The following is a 25,445-nucleotide window of genomic DNA, read 5'->3' on the forward strand; positions in this document are numbered from 1 at the left end:
TGTGAAAGGGGATTGTGCTGTGACAATACATGGATGAGATTGTTCTATTCAGCAGGTTTTCTTCCAATTCAGAGCAAAAATAGATACAATTAAATCAAACTTCAGTGGCTGCATGGGGGGATGTCAGCCAAAAACAGGTTTCTGCTGAGAGGATGACAGAAACAAAAGGGCCCATCTCAGTAGATACTAACACCCCAGTGATAATTACTAGGTAGGACAGAATCTGGTCTGGGCTAAACCCTCTGACAATGAAACTTCCAGGACACGGTAGTTTGAGTTGAAGAGGGGGCAATCAACTTTCAATCAAGCTGGGAAGCCCCCACTTTACTCTGGAGGAAATGACAGTTGGTGGTAGCTGAAGAGAAAAAAAAATGGTCCAATGGGGGACAATACAGCCCATCTGTTTCCAGAGACTATTTTATAAATATACGTTGAAGACTTTTATCTTTGCCCCAGAACTTTGCAAAAATATGAAAATTTAGCAGTTTAAATGTGATTTTTGTGGCTTTCAAAAAAGAGGTCTTGGCTGTCAATAGCATGTATGGGAAACGAATACCAGAAGAATGTGAATCATGGAGAAAGGACATATGATGGAACGTTGAAAATTAACAGAAATAGGCCCTATGATAGCATGTACGCACGCACGCACGCACGCACGCACGTGTAAAGTTATAGAATTTTAGGCCGAACATTTCACACAGAAAATGACCAAATTATTAAAGGTACAAAACAATGTCTCACAGATTGCAGAGTTGGACTGCAATGGTCTGCATAAAATATGTAATCTGCTCATGTAATTGGGTAAAATGCCACAACTCTACAAATGTGTAAATTCTGTTATTGTTGATTTTTGGCAAAAATATCTGTGGGAAGTCTTTTCACTTCATAAACGTACAACCCCTAAACTGAGTGACATCCTAGGGGCGGCGACCAACATTGATTGTCCAATCCAGTTGTTAGAGGCGTGCTTAGCTAAGCCGGCCAAGCCATATAGTCTATGATGTCACCATGCTCTATATAAATAGTCCCTGACAGAACTCTAGACACACACTGTTCCTGAATTTCCTGCTCCTGTGTTCCTGATCTTCTGCATTCATCCTGCCAGATTGCAGACCCCACTGCAAGGCCAAAGCATTGCTGTTCCTATTCCCAGCAAGGCCATTGATCCAGAAAAAAACACTAAATCCCATTAAAAATGGAAAAAGCTGTGGTATTCTTTTGGGAAGCATCCTGAACCAGACTGGCTTGCTGCCCACTAACTGCATCCAGCGGTACCTGTGCCATCCAGTGACCCGAATTGCCTAGCTGTTTGCTACTCGGTGACCAGACCTTGCCCAGCTGTCTTTTGCCAGGCGTGCCACCGTGTGGTGACCAGACCCTGTTGACTATCCAAAAATCCCAAAACTAAAAAGTGGACTGTGAGTATAATCCCCGCCCCACAGAAACACATAGCTTATCTTGCCTTGGCTTTGTCCTTATCCCACTCTCTAAGCAGTCAGATTTATACACTGGTGACTTGTTGAAACTGTTAGAATTATCCGTGTACCTGTCCTTCACTTTCTAAAGTGTTAGCGCCATCTCTTTTATTCATTTAGTTTTGTGTAAATTATAAGCCCTTAGTTATATTTTGAATAATCAAACTAATTTCCAGTTAAAGTTGAGCTCTGGGGTGACCAAGGTTTGACCTCGTGAATCAACCTTGGAGCTTACTGCGTTATTCTTTAACAATATAGTCTAGATAATTTAGTTTAAGTCAAATTTCCCTTTCTTTCAAAACCGATTTTCTCACTTTTAACTGCTCTATTTTCCCAAAAACAAACCTCAATCTACCTTCCAAATCTCTCTCAGTTCACCAGCTAGAGACCTATTTTCACCTCTATATTGTCCCTGTGATATATATCTATTCCCCAGCCCAAACACTGCACTCCACATCAAAATATTTCACCTGTTTTTCAAAGAAACAGTTTTTGACATTTTAAACGGGAATTGGGTAAATTGCAAATTTGTGAACGTGTAATTTGGCTGCAGCTGTTTTAACTTTCATTTTCGAATTGTATGCTCCCTGTTGATCCATTGCATTATGATTGTTAGTGTTTATGCATTGTTGCCATTGTGAGAAATCCTAGTTGCCTCACCCATTTAACCGCACATTCATTAATTATTTATCAAATTCTGAGTCATTTCAGGCCTTTGCAAAGGGTTTAAAGTCTGGGTGAGGGAAGGTTGGATTTTGATTCTGTTTACTGTCTCTTATCCATGACTATGTGCTGCTTCTTTCTATCCACTCAGAATTCGATTATTTGGGGGTTGCAGGAACATTGCAGGGGAAAACCTTAACTTGGGTGCCATCTATCCTAATTCAAAAAGTTTATTTTTCTTCATTTTTTTAAGGGGCCTGAACAAGAAAGCCAGCCACTCCAGAAGTAAAGAGCCACATGGTGCTGGCCACAGCCGAGGAGCTTGCATTAAAAAAAATAAAGAAAAAAAAGTGTTTTTTTTGTTTGTTTTTTTAGAGGTCGCAGGGTAGACCTCAGTGGTCGCAGTTGCAACCTCTGGCGACCCCTAAATGACGTCCCTGGAAGCCAGCCCTCTGTGTCGCTGTTAAATTATGCCGGCCTCTGGGTTTCCTCCTCTTATCTCTTGGGGTGTGCTTGAATTGGGGGACTTCCAACTCTGACTTCTGAATAGTTAGCGTTGTTCCCCTCCTCCATTAACTCTTTATCCTCCTCCTCTGAGTTGATTCTGTAATGCCGATTGTGATAGTCAATGATAAATTTACAAGGGAACCCCCAACGATAGCGGATTTTCCTGGCCTGTAGCCATGAGGTGATCTTTTGCAGGCATCTGAGGTTCGCTAAAGTATGATGCTAAAGGTCCTGGAATAGTGTGAGGGATGCCACCCGGAAAATAACTGGCTTTGACCTTCTAGCCGCAGCCATAATCGCCTCTTTTTGATGATATAAATTCACATGAGAGAGGATGTCCGGCAATAGGTTACGTCTTTGTTGGCCAGAGGAATAGACTCGGTGGGTCCTATCTAGGACAAGTTCCTCTGAGTCTGGAAGATCCAGCAATGACTTGAAGAGAGCACTCACATGCAAGTTTTTGGTCTGCAACATGGCGCGGAACCCCACGTAGGCGGACATTGTTGCTTCTCGACCTGTTTTCTAGATCTGCTTGTTTTGCCCAGTCGTCCTCAAGGCGTTCCTCAATTCTCTCCACTCTCTTTGCGAGCTCTGCATAGTCATGTCCGCAATTGATCGGCCAGGGAGTCTTTAGAGGTTTTTATCACTTCCTTTAACTCATGCGTGATGTCTTGCTTAAAACCCTTCAGCATGTCCTTGAGGTCCCTCCTGCAGAGAGGGGCGGGCCTGGAGGGGCTGAGTGGACCTCGCCCCTCACCGCTTGCATTCACAGTTTCCTAGAGTCTTGAGGGGATAAAAACGTGGTGATGTCTGTTGGTTTCCCTTTTGCTGCTGCTTTGGGCATTGCTGAGGATGCCTTATGCGTTTCAACAAGAGGGGGGGATTGCCCCTGTGAACGAGAGCTGAGACGATTCACTGGGTGGCCTCCAGGAGTCACACAGCGCAGGCCCCCCTATGCAGGGGGAAGGGTGGAGTGTTCTCCCGAAGGGGATCCGGAAGGCCAAATATGCTGGCGAGGAGGAGACGTCCTACTGCTGATCTGGAGAACCTCACCGGTTCAGGATCAAAAATTGAATCACTGACGTGGAGAGACTATGGACTCTACACGAGATTTCCATATAATGATACCTCAACACATTCCCTGCGCCTTATCAGGGTATGCCGGAATCATGATGTGGTGTTGCTTGAATAGCCCAGAACTGTAGAGCGCGGCCCTTTCTCGTTGAGCCAGAACCTTCAGAAAGGCTGCTCACAGGGGGGCGGCCCCCGCCTCCTCCGCCACCCGTATTTGTTTACCAGGGGTCCCCCCCTATCCAGTCCGGCGGCCCACACGGCCCTTGTTCGATTGTTTTACGAAGGAGGTGGTAATGGCTGATTCAAGCCTGCGAACACTGGGACTGCTCCGCCATTGTTAATTATGGTGTGAAGCTCGATCCCCAGAGGGAGGGTGTGGGGGGGGGAGATGGTGTCGGTGCAGAGGTGCGGGCAGGGGGCGACTGCACTGCCAAGACATTCCCCTGCTCCCCTGGTGCCCGTTGTGTGACAGGATGCCTCTGCCCGCTCCTCACCTCCGTGTCCAGCCGGTCACCAATGTTGCTCTGTTCCCCAGGCTTTGGGCCTCAGCAGCAGTACGGGGTGGGATCACCGGACGACTTCTCTGCTCCTCTCAGCACTGCTGCGTTGGCTTGGCAGGCAGGTCAGCGGACCGTGCAGGGCAGCAATCTCCTGTCCGCTCAGTGTTTCCGCGTTGAGGAATCCCAGCCACTATGTCTCAGGCGCACGAGCCGCCATCTTACTTTCCGGGCCGCTCAGGCATCGGAGCCAAAAGCACCTTGTCTGTGGCTTCCCACACTGCTATTTCATCTCCTGGACCGGCCCTCACTCAGGGGCACCACTGGAATCTATGTACGGAATAACGGGATCCATTTCTCAGAATATTTTCATAAGGTCGGGCGCTGCAGCATGGAGCTCACGGCAGAAAAGTCTTCATGGCGTGCTGCCTAGACACGCCTTCATGTGTAATATTTTATATTGAATGAGTTTCAATCAGCCATTCATGGAAACTGACGTGGTAAACCTACACATAGCCCCACATTGTACGTCATTCATTTGCTGATTCAATTCCCTCTTCCATTTCTCCCGCAAAGGGTCTCCCTGTGTCAGTGTTCCAATTATCCAAGTAATATCTCCCTATATTGTGTGGTTCCTAGTGATTGCATCGACAGTCAAAGCATCGACAAACCATACCATTGACACCAAAGCATCTAAAAAATCAAATGCATTTCCTCCCTAAACCCCTTTTTAATGGTTTAAAACCATGTTTTACTAAACTAAACCCTCTACCATTGAAAGAAATGCCTTCAATGGTGTTTTTTTTTTCGATGCTATTTTTTCAATGGTATGGTTTGTCGATGCTTTGCTTTGTTTTAGATGCAATGACCGGATACCATATAGTGTAGAAAGTACATGCCTGCAGCTTCTAGAATTGGAAATGTAAGCTAGTATCTTATTTTCAGGTGGTTCACCAGGGTATGAATCCGATCTAGCCTGAATTGCTGCACGCAGTCTATAATATTATAATAGCCCCACTTGATTGTCTCCATGCTTTGCTTAGAGCCAATCAACCAGAACCGCATAGGCAAACATTAAAAAATTATGCGTTCCTAATGAGCCAGGGTCCCAATATGATGCGAAATGGACTACAAACCCTCATAGGATTACAAGAAACTGTATCCGTTTCCTCCTCTCCCATTGATGATGATCGTTCTATCAAAATTTTGAAACGTCGTTTATTGCGCTCTTAATATTGATGACCCCGAACTAGCCAACTCGAATTTGTATTCATACCTTCTGAGACTAAAACAGGAGGGCCCTCTTCTTCTTACAGCCTTGTTGGATCTTCTCAGCCAGCAGGGGACAGGTCCTGCACCCATCCTATTCATCAATGAGCTTAGCTGCCTGGTTCCTGAGGCATTAGTCTAGGGCAGCGTCTGTTTACCAGCAAATTTAGCTATCATTCAGGCATTCAGGAAAGAATCTATGAGCCTTCAGTATAAAAGCAAATAGAGGCGATTATGTACTGGATGCTCGAGCATGACTCAGAACTTTGTTCTTCTTCTATCGATGATGTCCTTTCTTTTATTGCAACCCTAGCCTCTTTGGGGGTTAAAGTTGAATCCTACAAAAATGATGTATTGGCTATTGGGGCTTACTTAAGGTCTTGTCTGCTACTTTTATCCACTGCTAATCCAATGATCAAAAAGCACTTTGATCGGCCTCCTTCGTTTGTATACCCCAGCGAGAAAACCACATCCTTCTTGGGATCTGAATGTTGTTTTGGCTCCTTTTGCTGATAAACCTTTAAAACCCCATTGCTGCTGCTGATAATAAACTAGAAACCTGGAAATCTGCATGCTTAGTACCAGTAACATTGGCCAGAAGAATTGGCGAGATTCAGACTCCTTTCTCTTTAGAACCCTACACTGTTTTTACAGAGACAAGGTTGTCCTTGGAACACAACTGGCATTTCTTCTTAAGTGGTTTCCCTATTTCATATCAACCAAGAGGTTGTTCTTCACACAATCTTTCTCTCTCCACACCAGGGTTTCAAGCTTCTTCCAAAGCTACAATCACAGGATCCATATGTTTTCACTGCTGAAAACAAACATTGTTGGGTAAACAATATTTGTTGTCACCCACTTCACACCCATCCCAACATATTTTAGGAATGCTGCAATTATATAACTAAACTCCAGTCCTGGAATAGTGGAAAAATTGTTGGGTAGTGGCTGAAACTAAAATATCGTTTACCCAACGATGTTTGTTTACAGCGCTCAAAACATGCAAGACGATTGTGTATTGCATTCTGAAAGCCTTCCGACTTCAGAACAAGCAAGGAATAGCCTTCATCTGCCTTTTGTTGGAAGCCACTTGGGCCTCTCCTTCAGCTTTCTTCAAGCATCAATGTATCGATACAACTTCCAGAGCAGATGCCAAATTTGGTCAGGCAGTCTTGCAGAACCTTTTTGTACAGGGTGATAGGACCTCCTCCAGGTTCTGCTGGTTGTATTCAATCTTCCATAATTATGGAGGAAAGGGGATAGAACATTGGAGCACGAAAAAGGAACTTATTGTAGGGGCTTCTGTACTCTTAGTCCATAGTCTCCAAGTGTTTGGTTAATAAGCCGGCAGGTGGATTCAAGGACTAACGGTTGTTGCCAGTGGGCGGTGTCAGTGGGGCTAGCCATGCCCTTGCACAAAAATAAATGTTAAGTGGAAATATAGTTTGTTGTGCAAAATGGCTATGGTCCCATCCCCTTTGACAGACTCCCATAAGTATGGAGGAAAGCGGTATATGGACTAGGCGTATAGAAGTCACTAGGTTGAGTACCTTTTTCCAATTTCCATATGATAAAATAAAATAGTTCCTGTTGTTAAGTAGCGCTTTAATATAGACCATCTTGAAGTATGATCATGCTATTCCTATTGCCAACGATAGGTTTCCAATGTGGGCTGCCCATGTTTTATCTCCAAGGATGTCTTTGTTGAATCCTAGGGGGCTGGTGAGCCTGTTTTGTGGCATTTATTAACCAATGTGAAGAATGTCAGCTAAGTGTTGAAATTCAAGGGATTGAGCATGCATTGGTAGCTTGGTGTGGAATCTTCACAAGATTGTTCTTCTTTTAAATCTCTTTACAATGTATCCATGCCTTGTTCAATAGTCTGTACTTTGTTTTGAACTTAATAATGATGTTGTCACTCTTGTGAAATTGGGGTAATGTTGCATGAGGTTGGTGTCTTACTTTTGTTAATTATTCTGAACATCACTTTCTGTGGATGTGTTGGGGCTCTGTTGCACTCGGTGTAATAACTTCCTTTACTTTTAGGGTCGTAACTTTATAGTGTTGAATCTATTCGTTCATAAGCTTCTTTCTCTCGTTATTTTTAGCTTTTTCTCTATGCTTTGTCCATTTTCTTATTTTATTTCTTGGTCTGATGGTATGACTTGTGTCAAGGGAGTAACTGTGTCCACTGCTTTAGACAGTTTGAAGGGTCTTTGCTTCTTCCTGCAGGAGTCTGATATGGGACTGCTAGCCTTGATCTCGTGTCCACCATAAAAGTGTTGAAATAGTCAATGTTTAAGGTTTTTCAAGCTCTATCCAAGATAGGTGCTTGTTTTTTGTGTGTTGGAAGAGTGTACATTGGTGTGTAGATCATGAAATGTATCATGAAGTGATAATATATACAACAGGTCATACCCATCAATTTTTTGTTCTCGAGGGGTCTGTGATATAAAGGGTTCATATAACGTGTTCTATGGGAACCACAGACTATCTCCTACTCCTATACTTTTAAAAAAATGCAATTAACTCCTAATGACCAAACTTAAACCTTCATGTTTTTAAACAGGAAACCAACAAGGTTCCTGCGTTTGTAACACATTCATTTCCTCTTTAAAAACATATAACATATTGTGGTTGACAAAATCATATTTCACAATTATTTTCATTCATTCTGGGTTAGTATACACACAAAAAAAGCATATCTCTTATCCCGCCGAGATCTTAATTCTCCAACGTACATAATTCTAGATGTTCATTTTAATTCTTGCACTTCTCTCACACACCGCAAAAAACAAAGGTTCAAGGAAAGGTCAAAGATCACAAACTTGGTTGTTTGCTAAATTGAACAACAACAAAGGGCTATTTTGATGACAGCATATTCACTGGTTCACTGGTGTTCCTACAGTCTTTTTCTAAGGGTACCTGTCCCTTCTTGTGTCATATAACCCTTTCTTTTGTTAACCTTTCATTGTCTCTGAGAGGTACTGACTGTCCGTCACCCCCTTTGATTTTATTGATGATGTTTGTACAGATGTTGTGTCGACGCACTGCGTTTCGGCCTATTCATCTGGGGTAGATCACATCCCAAACGGGTCTCCCCATTGATTCCACCAGGCCTTCGTCAGGACAAAGAATAGATGTTTCTGACAATGATCTTTAATCTTCTAACCCCATACTGTTTTGACAGTCTTGTTCAGTAGACTGAACAGGGACAGATTTCTATTAATGGTGCCGCTTATTAGGGCTGTAGTCACTTCTTTTCGTGTTCGGTCGGTTGTGTGTTGATCACGTAGTGATGTAATGAATCACTACTGGTCAGTCGCCTTTTCGGGTCGAGGCTGCCAGTCTTCTTTAATGTACACAGTCCAATTCGATTCATTTAGAAGCGAGCAGACGCCGCCGGAGCCACAACGCCATATCGCTAAAACAATCTAACAAAGACACCACGAGGTCGAGTATTCAAGAAAGCCACTCGTTTTTGCAACTTATCAAAGATACGAATTGGAGCTACAGAATTTTAAGGCTCCACCCACTGCCCAAGGGACACTTGGGTATAAAGCAGGGGAATACAGAAGATAACCCCAAAATTCTATCTCCGTGGTCTACTACTAAAAAATTTTTTTCGGCCACCGATTAGGCTTGTCACACAGAAATAGGGTGAAGACGTTAAGCTTGTATTAAATTATAACTGTCCTGAAGATGGCCCAGCACTGAATATTTAGACCACCGCAGACAACGATGGGACTACTGAAAGGGGCCGAAACATATGTCGACCTATAGAAAATTCGAATGTGTTTTTTTCTCACTGTCTTTCCATATTAATAACAACCAATATGTGTGAAGAAATTGTTAATTTCCGCACCCGTCTGTCACAGAATGATTGCACCGATATGAATGGTATGAGTGAGATATGACAAAGCTGATTAGTATATATATTTTTTTACAAAATTCTTTTAACAAAACCTATTAAAGAGATTTATTGATACAATTATTACGGCTCTGTTTATAAATTGTCTCTTCCTTGAGGCAATTGCTGTTGATTGATACATCAGCCTTTCAGCACCTGCATCTGGTGTGTCGTTAGACTTTAGAGAGAGGGGTAGTCAGTCTGTAACCTTGTTCTTACCTTCCTTACCCTCCCTGTCTACAGACTTGTCCCCCCGATAACAAAAAATCTTTGGGAGTACCCATCACTATACCCACAGTCCAATTCCTGCATTGCTCTCTTGCCCTCAGGGGTTTCTCCATCCTCTTTTTTTCTGTTCATTGCAAGTTCAAAGGGGCTAATGGAGAGAGAGTGCAACAGTAATCATCTCCTCTAGTCTTAAAAGCGTCAAAGACCTGACTCTTGTGTGGTTACTGCGTGCTGGCTGCTTACCACAGGTTTCCAGGTACTACAACAAGCAATTAGTTACATTATGTTTTGATGCTGTGGGCTACAAAATGCAAGCTCTGAGTCTACGTCAACTGTGGAAAGGTTACGCCCAAAATTTGTTTTGGAATTATAGGAGTAGGAGGTACTGTGTTGTTCCCATGAAATGATCAGTCACATCATACATGTATTTCTCTTGCTGGTGATATAATACAGGGAAGGGATGAAGGTGAAGGAAATCCATTAAATACGGTTAACCAAAATACTAAATGTACTTTGAGCAATAATTTGATCAACCTTTGAAAAGTATGCCATTTTGAAGATACATTTGTGCATTTTCGTAGCAAAATACAAATTAATTTTGCTATAGTTTTGGTTAATCTTTCTTTCTTCACTCTGTAACATGACAGCAAACCAACTAATGTGATTGTTTTCTGTTTTTTAGTTGGAGGTGGTAGTGATCTCCGACTTTGGACCATAAATGGAGATCTTGTTGGACATGTTCACTGCAGAGAAATTATTTGTTCTATTACTTTCTCTAACCAACCAGAGGGAATATCTGTAAATGTGATTGCGGGTGGATTACAAAACGGGATTGTAAGGTAAGAAGGATACACTACAACTCCAAAGGGTTCAATAGATCATACTAATGAGTCAATCAGCTTTCTTAGATGCTATACAGAATTTCATGCTCTTTGCTCAATAAAATCTAAAACATCTTCACTGTCTTTTTGTTTGTTTTCCTGTATTTCTCCACTGATCTTCCATATATGACCTACTCCTTTACCATTGTCTTAAACTACAGGCTCCCAGTTGACTGAGTTTATAAGGCTATCCGGTGCAATCGCTGCAACTGAAAGGATGTGCACATTCTGATGCATATATTCTACTGTGCCCATTTGGCACTTTGTTAATGAAGCAAAGTGGACCTTGTGTTACCCACCAGTGCAAAACAGTCTGCACAAATGTGTTTGTTTTAATACAATGTTATTTCGTTTCATTTTGTGAAAAAGGAAAATACACAGTTGGGTGTTACTGAATAACTTGTATCCCCAGTGAATTCTTTTTGGGAAGAATAATGAAGAGAAATATAGTCTGTGTTCATGTCTTGTTTGCCATTAAAGGACACTTATTCAAGACTGTTTGCAATTGTTTTTAAAGCGCTAAAGACACGAAACAGAAAGGTACAAAAAGTAATTGTTCCTAGAAAGGATTTTGGCAGGAATTTACTTTCCAAACATACAAGATTACATTGTGCTCTGTAAATGACTCTCGGCATCCGTGGCGAAATGTGCCACCATATTTTATTAAGCAAATCTTTATGGCCTATGTACAAGGGGAGCAAGGGATAACAGTCGTCATTCTTAGGCCTTGAAGATTCAGAATAAACTAACAACAAAAACTAGCATACAGAGCACAGAGACATATCTACTTGTGAAGTGCTTGACAAAGGGGGGAGGGGAGAAAATAAGAAAAAGGGGAGGGGGCACAACCAGGACATGAACAAGACTACATGAACTCCAGTGCTGGTGTGGTGAACAATTCAGATTGCTTGGAGGTTGGTCATCCAATGCGCCTATGCATGAGTATATCGAGGATGACCAAGACCAGGGGGAAACAAGAGGAAGGAATGGCTTTTCAGGCTCCCCTCTGCCGCCTCTTCTTCCTCTCTCATCTCAGATTGCCTGTCTCAAATCCATGAGTGGTGTGCCGCCAATGTTCTGTGCCTGAATGCCAGCAAGACGGAGATCCTCCTCATCGGCTCACCTGCACCTTCCTTTCCTGTCACTCTCTGGCCGTCCTGCCTTGGCCCTCTTCCTGCTCCTGTCTGTGAGGCTAAGACCCTCAGGTTCATCTTTGACGCCACACTCTCTTCTCCTCATACCTCTGAAGTCTCTAAGAAGTCAAACTATCAGCAGCACCTCTGTTAGGCAGAATCCTGTGCAGTGCCCTTAGGGACCACTACACACAATTAAGACTACAAGTGGCAATACAAGTTCACCTTTGGTACAAGCCTGTACTACACTGTTAAAGTGGTAGCAGTAGTGGAGCAGCCAGACTTATCTCAAGAGTAAATGAGCAGTAGTAGAGATTACACAAAGGACCACAATTACTGTGACTCAAGCAAATACTGACTCAAGGTTTCAGGTAAAAAATATAAGTACATTTATTTTAAACCATCTGTTCACAAAACCCTTCACTTCTATAAATTCAAAACCACACGTAAAATACACTACACACAACTAAGTCCACTTGTTCCAGCAAATTCAAGGTAAGTACATTAGGATTTGACAGACCGGTGTTGCGATACTAACGCGTAGCCGCAAATAGAAATGCTCACAAAGTTAAAGCACACTTTGTACTTTACAATTTCAAACAAGGGAAAAGTGGATAAAATCACAGTCAATACTTTTGTCAAGGCAAGGGAATCGGAGGACTTGTTCAAAGATATAGATTAAAGTCAATAGGCCTTCGCCAGTGTCAATGGAGCAGATGCTCAGTTGCCGAGGATCACACGTTGAACAGTTCGAGATTCGAGATGCCAAGAGTACTTGGATATTGTCAGATGGAAGGAAAAGTTATAAGAGGGAAGGAAGAAGGAACAAATCTTCGAGGAGGAAAAGGGTTCACCCTGATTCCGGATGGTCAGACGGAGGGAACGACCAAATGTGCCCAGTACCTTATTCCGTTGGAGAAAAGCTGGTGCCACGGCAGTTGTTCCTGGTAGTTCCTACAGACTCACGGCTCCTGAGGCTTCAGTCATGGGGACAAGAAGGAGGAGGTCTGGAGTGATCTGCACTACCCAGGGATGAGGCCAGCAGCAGCGAAAAAGAAAACGATGAATAAAAGGTGCGCTCCTTTAAATCAGGAGAGGACTCTTCTGATGGCTATCCGGACCACTACAGTACAGCAGTGATTTCGACCCAGGAGAGGATTCTCTGACTTAAGAAAGGGTGAGCTGGTTGATCCCACCAGGCTCAAGGGAAGAAGACTCTGGACTGCATCTTCTCTTGTCGTTAAAGGGTAGATAGCTCAGGACTGCAGCAGGGCTTCACCAGGACTCGGGGTTGCAGCAGCCGTCTTCTTCTCCGCTTCTCTTCGGTTCTTTGCAGTTCCAGTGGCGACTCTGACTTCTAGCCCAAGACTCCTGCCTTTTATGCCAAAATCCCCCATTCACACAGCCTGGCTGTCAATCACTCAGCAAGGGGGTTGTCCAGCGCGGACAACCACCTCAGCCAATCAACACAAAGTGCAACTTGGGTCTCCAAGGAGACCCTGTGCAGGGGGTGACTACACCCCTCCCTCACATTCAGCCAACCTAGACACCCAGACGCCAAAGGAGGGCTTCTGGTCAGAAGCCTGCCAAAGGTCAGCGAACAAAGGAGGCAAACCTGGTTTGCTGCGCAAAGAAATACCCAAGAAGGATATTAACAAAAAGAAATGGTGATTAAACCCAACCGGAGCCGAAATAAAAAGTATTTGGGCAAGCGGGTTTAAAGTTTGAGGCTACTAAAATAGCCTAAAACGTTACCACGTTATGTAATATAATCGCGGTAAGAAAATTAGGGTAGATACCACTGCCACCAGCCAAGTCTTAATGTTAAGGGAGCGAAACAGTGCTCCAAGAGGCACAGATAAAAAGGGCTAAGAATTAACCCTTTCCAATACTCCATATAAGATGGGGTGTTCTGGATCCGTGGTTAAAGTGACTATGTAAAGTTAATGGCAACTTTACCCATTTCTGGGGGACAGTAGTCAGCCCCAGAAAATGGAGTCGGTGGGAAGTATAAGAGACACCCCTGTGTCAATGCACTGAAGGTGCTGTGTAACACACAAAGAGTGGGGCTACTGAAGTGGTGTACTCCAGAGTCCACAATCACAAAAACAGTTGAAATACACAAGGCAAAACACAGGTAAGAGTGGGGGGAAAAGCTCACACTCTTACCAGGTGGAAAAAATAAACTCCAGAAATCCAGCAAAGCTGCTGAGGGACTCACTAGGTAAGGGAAATTAGCCATAGAATGAGAATTCTCCCTAACAACCTCCTCAGAGGTATTCTTCCTTTCCTCGCCTTCCCCCAGAAGCTCACTATGTCCAGAGCTCTGGCTCTCTGTAGGCTGGACTATTGCAACAGCCTCCCTTTAAATCTACCTGCCGCTACTCTCCGCCCTCTGCAACTCATCTAGAGCAGGACTGCAAGGCTTGTCCTTGGCCTCAAGCCCAGGGATCACATCTCTCCAGCCCTGAAATCTCTGCACTGGCTTCCAGTGGGGCTGCAAGGATCAAGTTCAATAGGCGCGTTATAAATGCAATATCATATATCAATAGGACAGACAGACTTGCTGGGTCTAGAACATTCAAGGTTGAGTAAGCGCGCAGAAACAGGAAGTGCAAAAGGGGCGGGAGAAGTGCACCCAGTCCAGCAAGGGCCGGGGTTAAGTGCAGAGTGGTTTCTCGGATCGTAGGGCATATTGAAGTAGCCCAGGGACAAGTGCAGTGGCCCGGATACAAGTGCAGGACTGGTGTGGGAGCCTGGGACCTGTGATGTTCTAGGGGTGCAACTAGTCAGCTATCTGTGCTGGGGGGATGAGCAGGAGGGAGGGAAACAGTCTGAAAAGAGGGGTGTTGGCAGGGGAGTGAGAAAGAGGAAGAGAAGAATAAAGTCTTGGGGAGTTTCCAGAACTTGAGGAGGTCTGTCTCAAGACGAAGAGAGGTAAGGGGAGGCTGTTGCAGAGGGAGGCACCTGCAGAGGATATGGATCTACCCCCAAATCTCTGTTTGGAGAAACGGTAGTTGGTGGAGGCCAAGAGAAGGGCTCTTGAAGGAGAGTATTTGGGAAGAGAGCGTTATAGATAGTAGGGGCCCAGGCCCCTGAAAGCCTTTTTGACTATGCAGAGGATCTTGAACTTGATCCTTGCAGCCACGGTGAGCCAGTGGAGAGATTTCAGTGCCAGAGAGATGCAGTCCCTGGGCTTGAGGCCAAGGATAAGTCTTGCGGTTCTGTTCTGGATAAATTGAAGAGGTTGGAGAGTAGTAGTAGGCAGATTGAGAAAGAGACTGTTGCAGTAGTCAATTCTGGAGAGAACCAGGGCTCCGGAGACAGTGAGCCTCTGGGGGAATGTGGGAATACCTCTGAGCAGGTGAAGCTGGTAGTGGGACCTTTTGGACATGTCCAAGATATGAGAGGAGAAGGATAGAGTAGTCAATGATGACCCACAGGTTTTTTGCCTCACAGCTGGGTGGGGATGCAGGACCAAGGGAGGCTGGCCAGAGTGAGAGTGGGAAAGTGGGAGCAGGTGTCCCAATGAGGATGATCTGTCTTGCTGGCATTAAGGCAGAGGTTGTTAGCAGCACACCAGGACTGAATTTTATTCAAATTTTATTGTAAGGAAAACATATAACTGTTAGGGATAAACATTGAAAGCTCCCATGCACAATTGAATTCTTAGTTTTTGTATGGTACAACAGACAGAGAAAATATTCTCACATTTTTAAATCTGTGTCAACTCATTAATAAACATGGAAAAAAGTTAATATTGAAATAAAAATAGAAGAAAATGAGTGGCATATTTTGTAATGGCCAATGTCTGTCTGAATGCAAAGGTTACATGGCATTAGATTGAATGATTGATTAAACTGCAATGACCATCTCTCCAAGCAAGCTGCTCAGATGACTTGGAGCATAAGGGTCATCTTTCGGTTTGCCAGAAATGCAAATTGTCAGTATGTAAATTCCCTATTTTTTGATAAGACATTTTTTATTTATCAATTAGTCATAACATAGTCAAGACAACCAAAACCAAGGGAGAGGAACAAAGAAAGAAGAGGCAACAACATCAAATGAGGCCGACACAGCCCGTTAAGCAGTAGTAATAGTAAGTCTTAGATCACCATTCTTACGGAACAGAACTACAATTCACAGTGTAGATGTTCTAATTAGCGTCCCCAGGTCAATATCTCCCAGTGCCTTTCAATGTCTTTCAGGGCCCTCCCTCCTCCCATGCCGCCCATATTTTAGAGGCCTTGTTAGGACAGCCCCTTGCGTTATAGATCCGTCTTTCGAGCATAGCACATGTGTCCATGTCCAGCGCCCACTGCTCCATTGTCGGAGACTCCGGTACACCCCATTTCTGTGCAATGTTTCGCTTCATTAGGGCGACCGCCGTGTGCAGTAACAGTTCTTCCCATTTATTCAGTTCGTGCTCCCCTGGCACTCCCAGGAGCAGGACCTTCGGGTCAAGTTCAATTGTTTTGGAGAGTATCCGGGCCAATTCCCGACAGCAGGCCTCCCAGAAAGTTTGGATGCAGGGGCAGGACCACAGAATATGGAAGAAGGTCCCCTCCTCGCCCCCACACCTGAGACAGTTCGGGTTCGTTGCTTTCTTCCACCCAAACAGTGCAGTTCTAGGGTAGTACACTCTGTGCAGTATTTTGAGTTGCACCAGTCTGAGTCTCGAGGAGATGGCAGTTTCCCATGGGTGCATTAATACCTGTATCCAGTCCTCAGGGTCGATATCCCCTACATCTGTTTCCCACTTGGCTTTTAGACTGGTCAATTCAGGGGTCGCGAAGGATGTGATGGCATTATAAAGGATGGATGTGCATTTGGAGGGGATAAATTCGGGAAAAATGTTGCGTTCTATAGGTGAGTACTCCGGGGTGTTGTCTTCTGTCGCTATGTGGACTCTTAGGGCGTGGGACATGTGTCTGGGAGCCGAAATCTGTGTTGTAGTTCCGCAAACGGGGCAAGATTCCCGTCTTTCAGGACATCCCCCACTTTCTGAATCCCTGTCTCACCCAGGATGGCCAAGGTTCAAACCTCGCAATTTCTCTCAGGTTGGCGTTTCGCCATAGGGGCTGCGCCGCTGATATCTTGTTTCCCCATCCCACAAACTTATGTATGTTCTTCCAGATGGTGGTAATCTGTGCTCTTGTTGTTGGTGGGGATGGTCTAGGGGGGGCTTGGTACAGTAGCTGTATTGGGTCGGTGTCGTGCATGGCAGCCACATCGGCTTTGATATGGGGTAGTTCCCGGTCCCCGTGTAGTAGGTCATTGATCACCACAAGTTGTGAGGCCCAATAGTAGGTTTGAAGGCGGGGCACACCGATCCCACCCTCCCATACAGACCTTTGAAGTGTGGCCAGTGCTATGCGCACCTGTCCTCCGCCCCACAAGAGCTGCCTAAGGAGGGTTTCCACCCGGTCAAATTCAGCCCCCGAGATCTGCAAAGGGGCGTTTTGAAGGACGTAGAGGAATCGCGGGAGGGCCAACATTTTGAAGAGAGCGGCTCTGCCCATAAGGGTCAGGCGGAGAAGCTTCCAATGTTGTACGTCGTTAGAGAATCGGTCCAAGATTGGTTGGAGATTATGCTTGCTATAACTAGTTAGGTCCGTCGTTATCCAGATCCCAAGATATCGGAAGCCAAGTTGTTCTATTTGGTATGGGCATTCCCTCGGGTCGGGCTGTCCCCCTCCCTTCACCGGGAAGAAAACAGATTTCTTCCAGTTGATCCTTAGACCGCTAAATTCCCCATATTGGACAAGAATCTGGGTCACTGTGGGGCAGGTTTGGGTGGGGTCTCCCAAGTATATCAGGAGGTCGTCAGCGTATAGGGATATCCGATCTTCGTGACCCTCTAGCCATTTGAATCCCACCCAGGATGTGCTCTGGCGAAGCCATATGGCCAATGGCTCTATCGCCAGAGCGAAAAGAAGTGGGGAGAGGGGGCATCCCTGCCGTGTGCCCCTGCCCAGTCGGAAGGGGCGAGATGTCCACCCGTTCATCTTGACTTCCGCCCAGATGTTTGTGTATAGCAGCTTCACCCATCCCAGGAACCCCTCCCCAAAGCCCATCCGTGCCATGATCTCCCAGAGGCCATCCCATCAGACCGAGTCGAAGGCCTTCTCGAAGTCGATTGCCAGAAGAGCAAGCGGATTATCAACGATAGGGGCCCTCTCTAACGCTAAGTGAAGTCGGCGCAAGTTCATCCTGGTCGATTTGTGTGGCATAAAGCCACATTGGTCCGGGTGTATTAGTGTATCAGCCACCGGTTGTAACCTGTTGGCCAGGACCTTGGCGAGGACTTTAGCCTCGCCATTGATCAGCGAGATTGGCCTGTAGGAGGCACACTGCTCCTGGGGTTTGTCAGGTTTAGGGATGACAACGATGGTAGCCTTACACAGGTCCTGCGGGAGAGCGCCTTGTTCCCGGGCCGTAAGTAGCATTTTATGGAGGGAAGATGCTATGTTGATTCCCCCCACCTTCTGCCAAGTTTCGACTGGGAACCCGTTCAGGCCTGGTGTTTTCCCGGTCTGTAATTGAGCTAGTGCTTCAGCCACCTCAGTCTCCGATAGGGCAGAGTCCAAGCGCGCTTTTTGTTGCACAGAGAGAGTTGGAAATATTATGTCGTTTAGGAGGGTTGGGTCCAGCCGCGAGGTCGGGGCCCGGTAAAGCGCTTCATAAAATTGGGCAAAGGCTTCAGCTATCTCTGCGTCCGACTGGAACCTCTCACCCCGTGGGGTGACAATCTCGCGAACACACCGTTGATCCTCGTCCCTCCTCTCCAACCAAGCTAGCAAACGACCAGCCTTGTCTCCATGCTCATACATTCTGGCTCTGGAGTCCCAATGGGCTTGTTTGGCATTGTCTAATGAGAGGTTACGGAGCCGCTCAGTGGCACGTTTAAGGGAGAGTTGGGTCTGCGGGGATGGGTCAAGGATGTGTTCGTTCTCACATTGGGTCAGTTCATCTTCCGCCTTCGTTATGTCCCGGAGTCTCTCCCGCCTTCTATTTGCCACCCAGGAGATTAAGGCACCCCGCAAAACGGACTTATAGGCCTTCCAGATCACCACCGGATCTTGTTCTCCGTTATCGTTATTTTCGAAGTACTCGGTGGAGACTTCAGTGAGGTGGTCAACAAGCTCAGGGAAACCCAGGTAGTAAGTGTTTAGTCGCCATGTCCTAGGGGGGGAAGCGCCTTGTGCGCGAATCTCCACGAGTAGAGGCAAATGGTCTGAGATGCCCCGGGGAAGGAAATCCGCCGCAAGTACCCTGTGGAGGTCTGTGTGTGGGACAAAAAGATTGTCGATCCTGGAAAGGGAGCCGTGGGCACCGGAGTGGAAGGAGTACCCCCTAACGTCCGGGTGCAACTCTCGCCATACATCACCCAAGCCCAAGGCAGACGCAAAGTTAGATAGTCTCGTGGGGGTGTCCGGGTTGCGTTGTCTGAGATGTGTACGGTCAGTGGAATTGCACATGACATCATTAAAGTCTCCCCCCAGAAACAGCTTGTCAGGTTGGTGTTTACCTATGAGGGCAGTTAACTCGTCCAGCAGCTCCTGCCCCAGTCCGGGCGGGGAGTACACCGAGACGAAGGCGACCCTCTCGCTCCACAACGTACCAAGGATCAGTATGTAACGACCTCGTGGGTCTTGTTCCGAGCATTGGAGGGTGAAAGGAACACGTTTGTGTATGAGTATGAGAGTACCCCTAGATCCCATTGTCTATCCCGCGTGGAAAGCAGACCTGTAGTTAGTGCGTTGGAAGTAAGAACAGTTCGGACCCGCTAGGTGTATTTCGGATAGCAGGGCCACATCGGGGGAGTGTCTACTGAGTATTTGTTTAATCAAGCGCCTCTTGATCGGAGAGCCCATCCCGTTTACGTTCCAGGTGAGCACCTTGAGGGACTTGGGGCGTTCAGTCGGGATCGACTGAGGTTGTGTGGGTGCCATCCAGAGACTGGAGTAAATAGTTGGACAAGTGTTTTACGAGCAAGGTGTCTCTGCCAATGGTGATATACTGCGGTGTGTCTCTGAAGTGCCGAATATTGTGTTGCCTGGATCGTCTGTGGCCTTGTCCTATCCTGAACCTCAACATATTCTGCAGCCCGCGGGGACGCGGTGCTCCTAGGGTGACAAAGAACTTATTAGAACATTCCCTTCCCTCCCCCTCCCTATACTCCACCCCAACACGAAGTACCTCTAGCCCCAACATCATAACCCTCAACACGTGTAAGGTGTCAGCCTTACAAACCCTTATTCACAATAAAGCTAAAGAGATTAAAAATTGGAAATTGGCGGGGTGGGGGGGGGGGGCCCTGTTGCCTTTACCCAGTGCGATGGAGATATGCCCCCGCAGGCCACATTATTAATGACATAGACGACTTACAGTAGCCTGGCAGGGCGCACCCGAGTCATCTGTAACAACAGTTTGGAGTGCCCCCGCACGTGGGGCCAGACCCATCCGCAAGAAACAGTCATGTTCAGTCTCCAGCCTCCGCCTGCCGATTCGTCAAGGGTGGCCTGTCCGGATCCCGAGGATGATCCGGCGGCGGCCTAGGATTTCTGCCCCTGTTGGCTCGATGCGCCGACCAGTCCCCCTCAATGTTTTTCTCTGCCCATCGCCAGGCCTCCTTCGGGTCGTTAAAGTGGACCGTTGTGCCCTTGTGATATATTTTCAGCTTGGCCGGGAAGAGCAGGCCGTACTAGACTCCCATCCCTTGGAGCTGCCTTTTAAGTCTTTCAAAGGATTGCCTTGCCTTCTGGACCTCCCGCGTATAGTCCGGGAAGAAGGCGATCTTGGAGCCATTAAAGGTGGTCGTACCCTTGGTTCGTGCAAGGTGCAGCAGCGTATCTCGGTCCCGATAGTTTAGTAGTCTTGCTATCACCGTGCGCGGCGGAGCTCCAGGCACTGGTCTGCCAGTGGGCATTCGGTGTGCTCTCTCTATCGAGAAGAATTTGGAAAAGGATCGCTGATCGAAGAGGTCCATCAGCCACTGTTCCAGAAAAAGTTCCATACAGGGACCTTCGGCCTTCTCGGGGATACCGAGAATTCGAATGTTGTTGCGCCTGGATCTGCCCTCCCCCTCCTCAACTCTGGCTTCCAGAGTTTTAAGTTTGGCGGAGACTCCTTGAAGTTCTTGCTGTATTGCGTGCATCCCATCCTCCGTATTGGAAATACGCTGTTCCGCCTCGCCCGTTCGTGCCGACAGTTTCTGCAGATTGTGTCGGAGGAGGGACATATCCAGGCTGATTCCATCCATCTTCTGTTCCATCAACGAGCGGGAGTCTGCTATGGCTGCCATGACGTCTCTTAGGGAGAGCCCAGGTGCTGAGTCCACTTCTACCGACGGTAACGGTTGAATATCAGGAGATTGCGTCCTCGAGCCGAAATGGCGTAACTTTCCCTCGCTCCTGGTGCCGAAGCCCCTGCGAGTTTCGGGCTGGGATTCGCCACAGATGTGCCCCTGGGTGTCAGACACCGGGGGTCTTGCTTTGGGGGTCACCAGATATTTTCAGGTGGTCGTTTAAACAGGAGGTTGGGCTGCGGCCGCGGGAGCTCCGAAGGCACACGTCTACTGCATCGCGCAGTCGGCCACGCCCCCCTGTAAATTCCATATTGGCAATTTACAAAGCTAAAGCTGTACTACCTGGGTGTTATGGACGGGAAATTGTTTTTTTTAAATCTATTAAGAAGAACAAAAGGTGCAACATTCCTTTATTTTCCAAATGTTAGGCGTCTCTTGTAAGACCTCTATTTATTTCACCTATTTGGAATTTGGCTTTTGCTATCTTACTGACCAGCTAGCGGTGCAAGCACTATTTTTTTAGAGACCTAGCTGGCATAATGAGCACGCTTAAAAGCTTGAGGGAAACCTCATACTGTGATCAAATTCCATGGTTATGTTACATAGGAAGCTTTCATCGGCCTTGGGCATAAGAACATGATTTGAATGCCCAAAAAGCATTCCACACACCATAAAAAGTGTTGTGAAAGCCCATGTGTTCGAAGTTGTGGTGGGTAGAAGTGATATGTTTGAGGTTTACTGTAGTTTGTAGTTAAGAATGTTTTACTGCTCTCCCTAGCAAAGAGACCTGCAAATTACCTTGGAGTTGTTTTTAAGAGAACTCAGTGTGCTATTTTGCTATGGACGCAATTTAGCTTTCTCCTGTCGGCCCTACTTAGGGCCAGTTGGCAAATAAGGCCAGATACAACAGATTCACCTTTGTGACCATGCTGCCTGTGATGAACCCTGGTACATTTTCTCTTCTTCTGTAGCCTCTATAGCTCTTTGAGTAAAGACATTTTGATTCCCATCGTACTATGTGCCTAAGATTTCTTTTTGGCTTGCTTTCTATGGTATGTTATAATAAGGTGATATTTTTATAATAAATAGCCTGGCCTCCTTTGCATTAGCTGCTTGGCAGATAAGATAAATAAATCCTCTCTAGCCCACTGTTGATCATAAATAGCAAATAGGCTGGTAAGGGACGGGCTGTTTAGTATTGTCTTTTTATTTTTGCTTTTATTCTTTATTGGTTTGGTATAGTTATGTTTTACTCCTTCACAGTGTTTTGTATCTTGTTGATGTGTATGTTTTATATTTGAATAAGTAATGAATGGATGAAAGCTCATATTGTAGTTCCTGTACTTGAGGGGAAACATCCTCCAAATTGTAATTCAAAATGCAGCCTAATTAAAAGTTAAAAACAATTGAAAAATAAATCCTTCTGTGGCAATATTTCTTAGTATACAATCCTTATTTAACTATATTGTCATATGGCACATCACCTAACAATAAGTTTGCTTGTCCAAAGACACAACCATGCGCGCAGTTGATTGACTAGAAGAAAGATCTTATTTACACAGCCCCATTATTCAAGAGATTGTAGTCAAACTCCTGAAAACCTGGAAGGTAAGTGGGATATCCTGTAATAGTTGAGATAAACCAAACATCTTGGCTTGTATCTGTATCACTGTCGCCAAGCTCTTAATGTGTGAACTTTGCACTATATGCACATACATAAAGTAGAATGTGTTCTACAAAGAAATATGTGGGTAGTGTGAGAAACTCATGGTGACACAAGTAAGACAGATACAAATGATCACAGTTCAAGGGTGTTTATTGAACAATAAAAATTGTGTACATGTTGGAAAAATGCCTAATCTAAACATATATCTAACATGGGGACAGGTGTCGACCATCAAATGAAAAATAAGGAAGTCCTGGTGGCGTTGTTTGAAAATAAAAAGGCGTATACTAAGAAACCTAGTGCCAAACCTTACAACTATTACAGAAAAGGGTGTGGGATAGTTCTCAAGAAAAGAAAGAAGTGTTCTCAAATAATATGTCAGGATGCAGTGGGTTGGGTCGCCCTTCCCCACGTTTTAGCATGGAGTAGGATTGGAGCTGGTGGAGCACGGTACAGTCTCAGGCTTCTCTAGCACAAGACAACAGTTTCAATGGTCGTTCTCAGGTCCGTCGATGGCCAAGTCTCATTTCTCATGAAAGTCTCTTGCCTTCGGGGCCTGATGTGTTCATATAACATACAAAGCAAAAGTTCCTATAACAAAAAAAGTTTGTTTCCAATATTCCTTGGGTGATGGGTTCACCCCTGGGTCCCCCTCTTCTGGGCTGAGCCCTGTCAATTGTATTCCAAAGTTCAAATATGGTGATGACTTCACCCTTGGGTCCCACACTTCTGGGCTGAGTCCATCATGTATCGTTTTTCACCATAAATTTCTGAAGAAAGCTTTGCCCACGGATCTCCCTCTACCGGGCTCGGACCTCTCTTGACTGCTAGTACATTGGTGATAGTATAATCTCTGGCATCCCTCCTTTGGGTTCACTCTTGCTGTCTCTTTTAACTTCTGCTTTGGAGTGACAACTTTTCACCCTTGGATCCCCCTCCGCCGGGCTCCAACCCCTCTCGAATTCTTAGCCTTCCTTCACCGGATTTACTATGGCTCTCGAGCAGGGTGATAGTGGCTCACCCCTGGGTCCCCCTCTTCTGGGTTGACCCCTCTTTACTTTCAATGTTCTCTTTTTTTTAAGCTTTTATGCAGTTCAAAGGTTTCGGGATTCACTTCCCTTTCTTTCATACCAATTCATGAATCAGTCTTTCGAATGTACGGGGCTTTTGCTCGACCCTCACATATGGCCACTTTGCATTCCTTTGGCGGCCTTCCTATGGCCTTCCGGTTTCTGTAGTTTTTCAATATGGAGCTCGACCAGAGTCTCTTGAGTTGACACCCACATGGTGTCTGTTTCCCTCTGCCGCTGATCTCCCCTTCACACTTTTTACAGTTCACTTACAGTTCATTCGGTTTGTTCAAACTCGCCACTTTTGTATTCTCACTCAGCACAGCCCGGGTTCTTATCGATTCTCCCCTCAACTCACCGGCGGTGCTTAATTGCTGGGCTTAAGCTCCCGTGGAGTCAACGCCGGTACCACGTGTACAGGAACCTCGTCTGCTCTGCTGTATCAACATAGGCTGGCCCTGCATACCGTTGACACCTGTAGCATGACACTGGGGCTATTGTCCGCGATCTTAGATTCCCTTCAACAAAAGTTCCAGGGCTCTGGGATGAAAAGGGCAAGGTTCTTTCTCTCCTCGCCTCCCTCTCACTTTCAGCCGTCTTTCTCCTTTGTCTGAATTGCTGCCTTGGTTTAGCCGTCTTGTCGTGCAGTCTTTCTTGTTCGCCTTTCTCACCTTGCTCGTACTGTGCTTTCTTGTGCTACCTTTTATCCCTGTGGGGAATAGGAAGAGCCGTCGGGGGAATAGGAAGAGCCGTCGGGTGTGTGTGATTAGAATTAATTGCCTGACTTTGCCTGACCTTTGTGTCAGGACATGTCAGGTAAACAGCTTTATTGCAAGTCCGTAAAACAGTATTCATGTTGGAATGTCCTACGGGAAAGGATGGGGAAACGGTGCTATTGAAAGAAGGGGTTTGATTGGTAGACTGAAAAGAACGGAATGGGTAAAGTTTGTGAAATGGATGAAAATGACCGGGATGGAGGACAGAACCTAGGGGATCGTGGGAATTGTAGTATTTTATCTGAGCAGATTGAGTGTTTGGAAGATGACAGTCAAAAGGATGGGATTGATAGGGTTCATGAAAGAAACCAGGGGAGTTGTGGGAAAGGTAGTGTTTCTTCTGCGAAAATGGGAAGCGCTGAAAATACTGACTAGAGGGGCGTGAAACAGAATGACCAGGAGTATACAGGCAGGGAACAGGGAAACGGGGGTTTTCAGATGCCACAGGGTCTAGACTCCTAGTTGGTTTACCAGAGGTGTAGGGGTTATTGGATTGTACTAAGGTAGCTTCTGTGGGTGGAAGAGAGGTAGAAATGGAATATCCAAAGAAAACCTCAAGGAGTTCGTCCCCCTATTCATCCTCATCGGGAGAATACCACGTCTCAGCCTTGGTATTCCCCCTTAGCATAACCCTGAGTTCCCCTACCCAGGTGATCCTCCCCCAGAAACTGGATCCAGCAGCAATGGCTGAGTCATGGCCACTGGAATAAGGGATTTTTGAAGTCTTGCTGGGAGAATACCCTCAGGTTTCTCACAGTAGCACCACATGTCAATTGAAATAACCCACCAAGGAACACCTGGGAGCTATTAGGAATGGAAATTCATCTTATTCTATGGCCGTTCTCTTGCAGAGCAAACATAATTATTCAAACATGGATCATAACAGAATTTTGTGTATTGTACATGTATCTTCCCTGCCCTGGAGGATGGGTACTGGACATTACGACTAAGAAAGCAAAACAGTCTCTGGATCAAGAGATTGGGCA

General features: G+C 45.8%; 1 protein-coding gene across 1 annotated transcript in view; it reads left to right on the forward strand.

The window, feature by feature from the left end:
* LYST (lysosomal trafficking regulator) overlaps nt 1-25,445 on the forward strand; it is a 3,942,656-nt gene that overhangs the window by 3,675,889 nt on the left and 241,322 nt on the right. The window contains exon 51 of the mRNA XM_069606985.1: nt 10,306-10,462. Within this exon, the coding sequence (XP_069463086.1) occupies nt 10,306-10,462 (157 nt within the window). The remainder of the gene's footprint in view (nt 1-10,305; nt 10,463-25,445) is intronic.

This window comes from Ambystoma mexicanum, chromosome 4p (assembly GCF_040938575.1).
Source record: "Ambystoma mexicanum isolate Mex_15411 chromosome 4p, UKY_AmexF1_1, whole genome shotgun sequence".
NCBI classification, from domain to species: Eukaryota; Metazoa; Chordata; class Amphibia; order Caudata; family Ambystomatidae; genus Ambystoma; species Ambystoma mexicanum.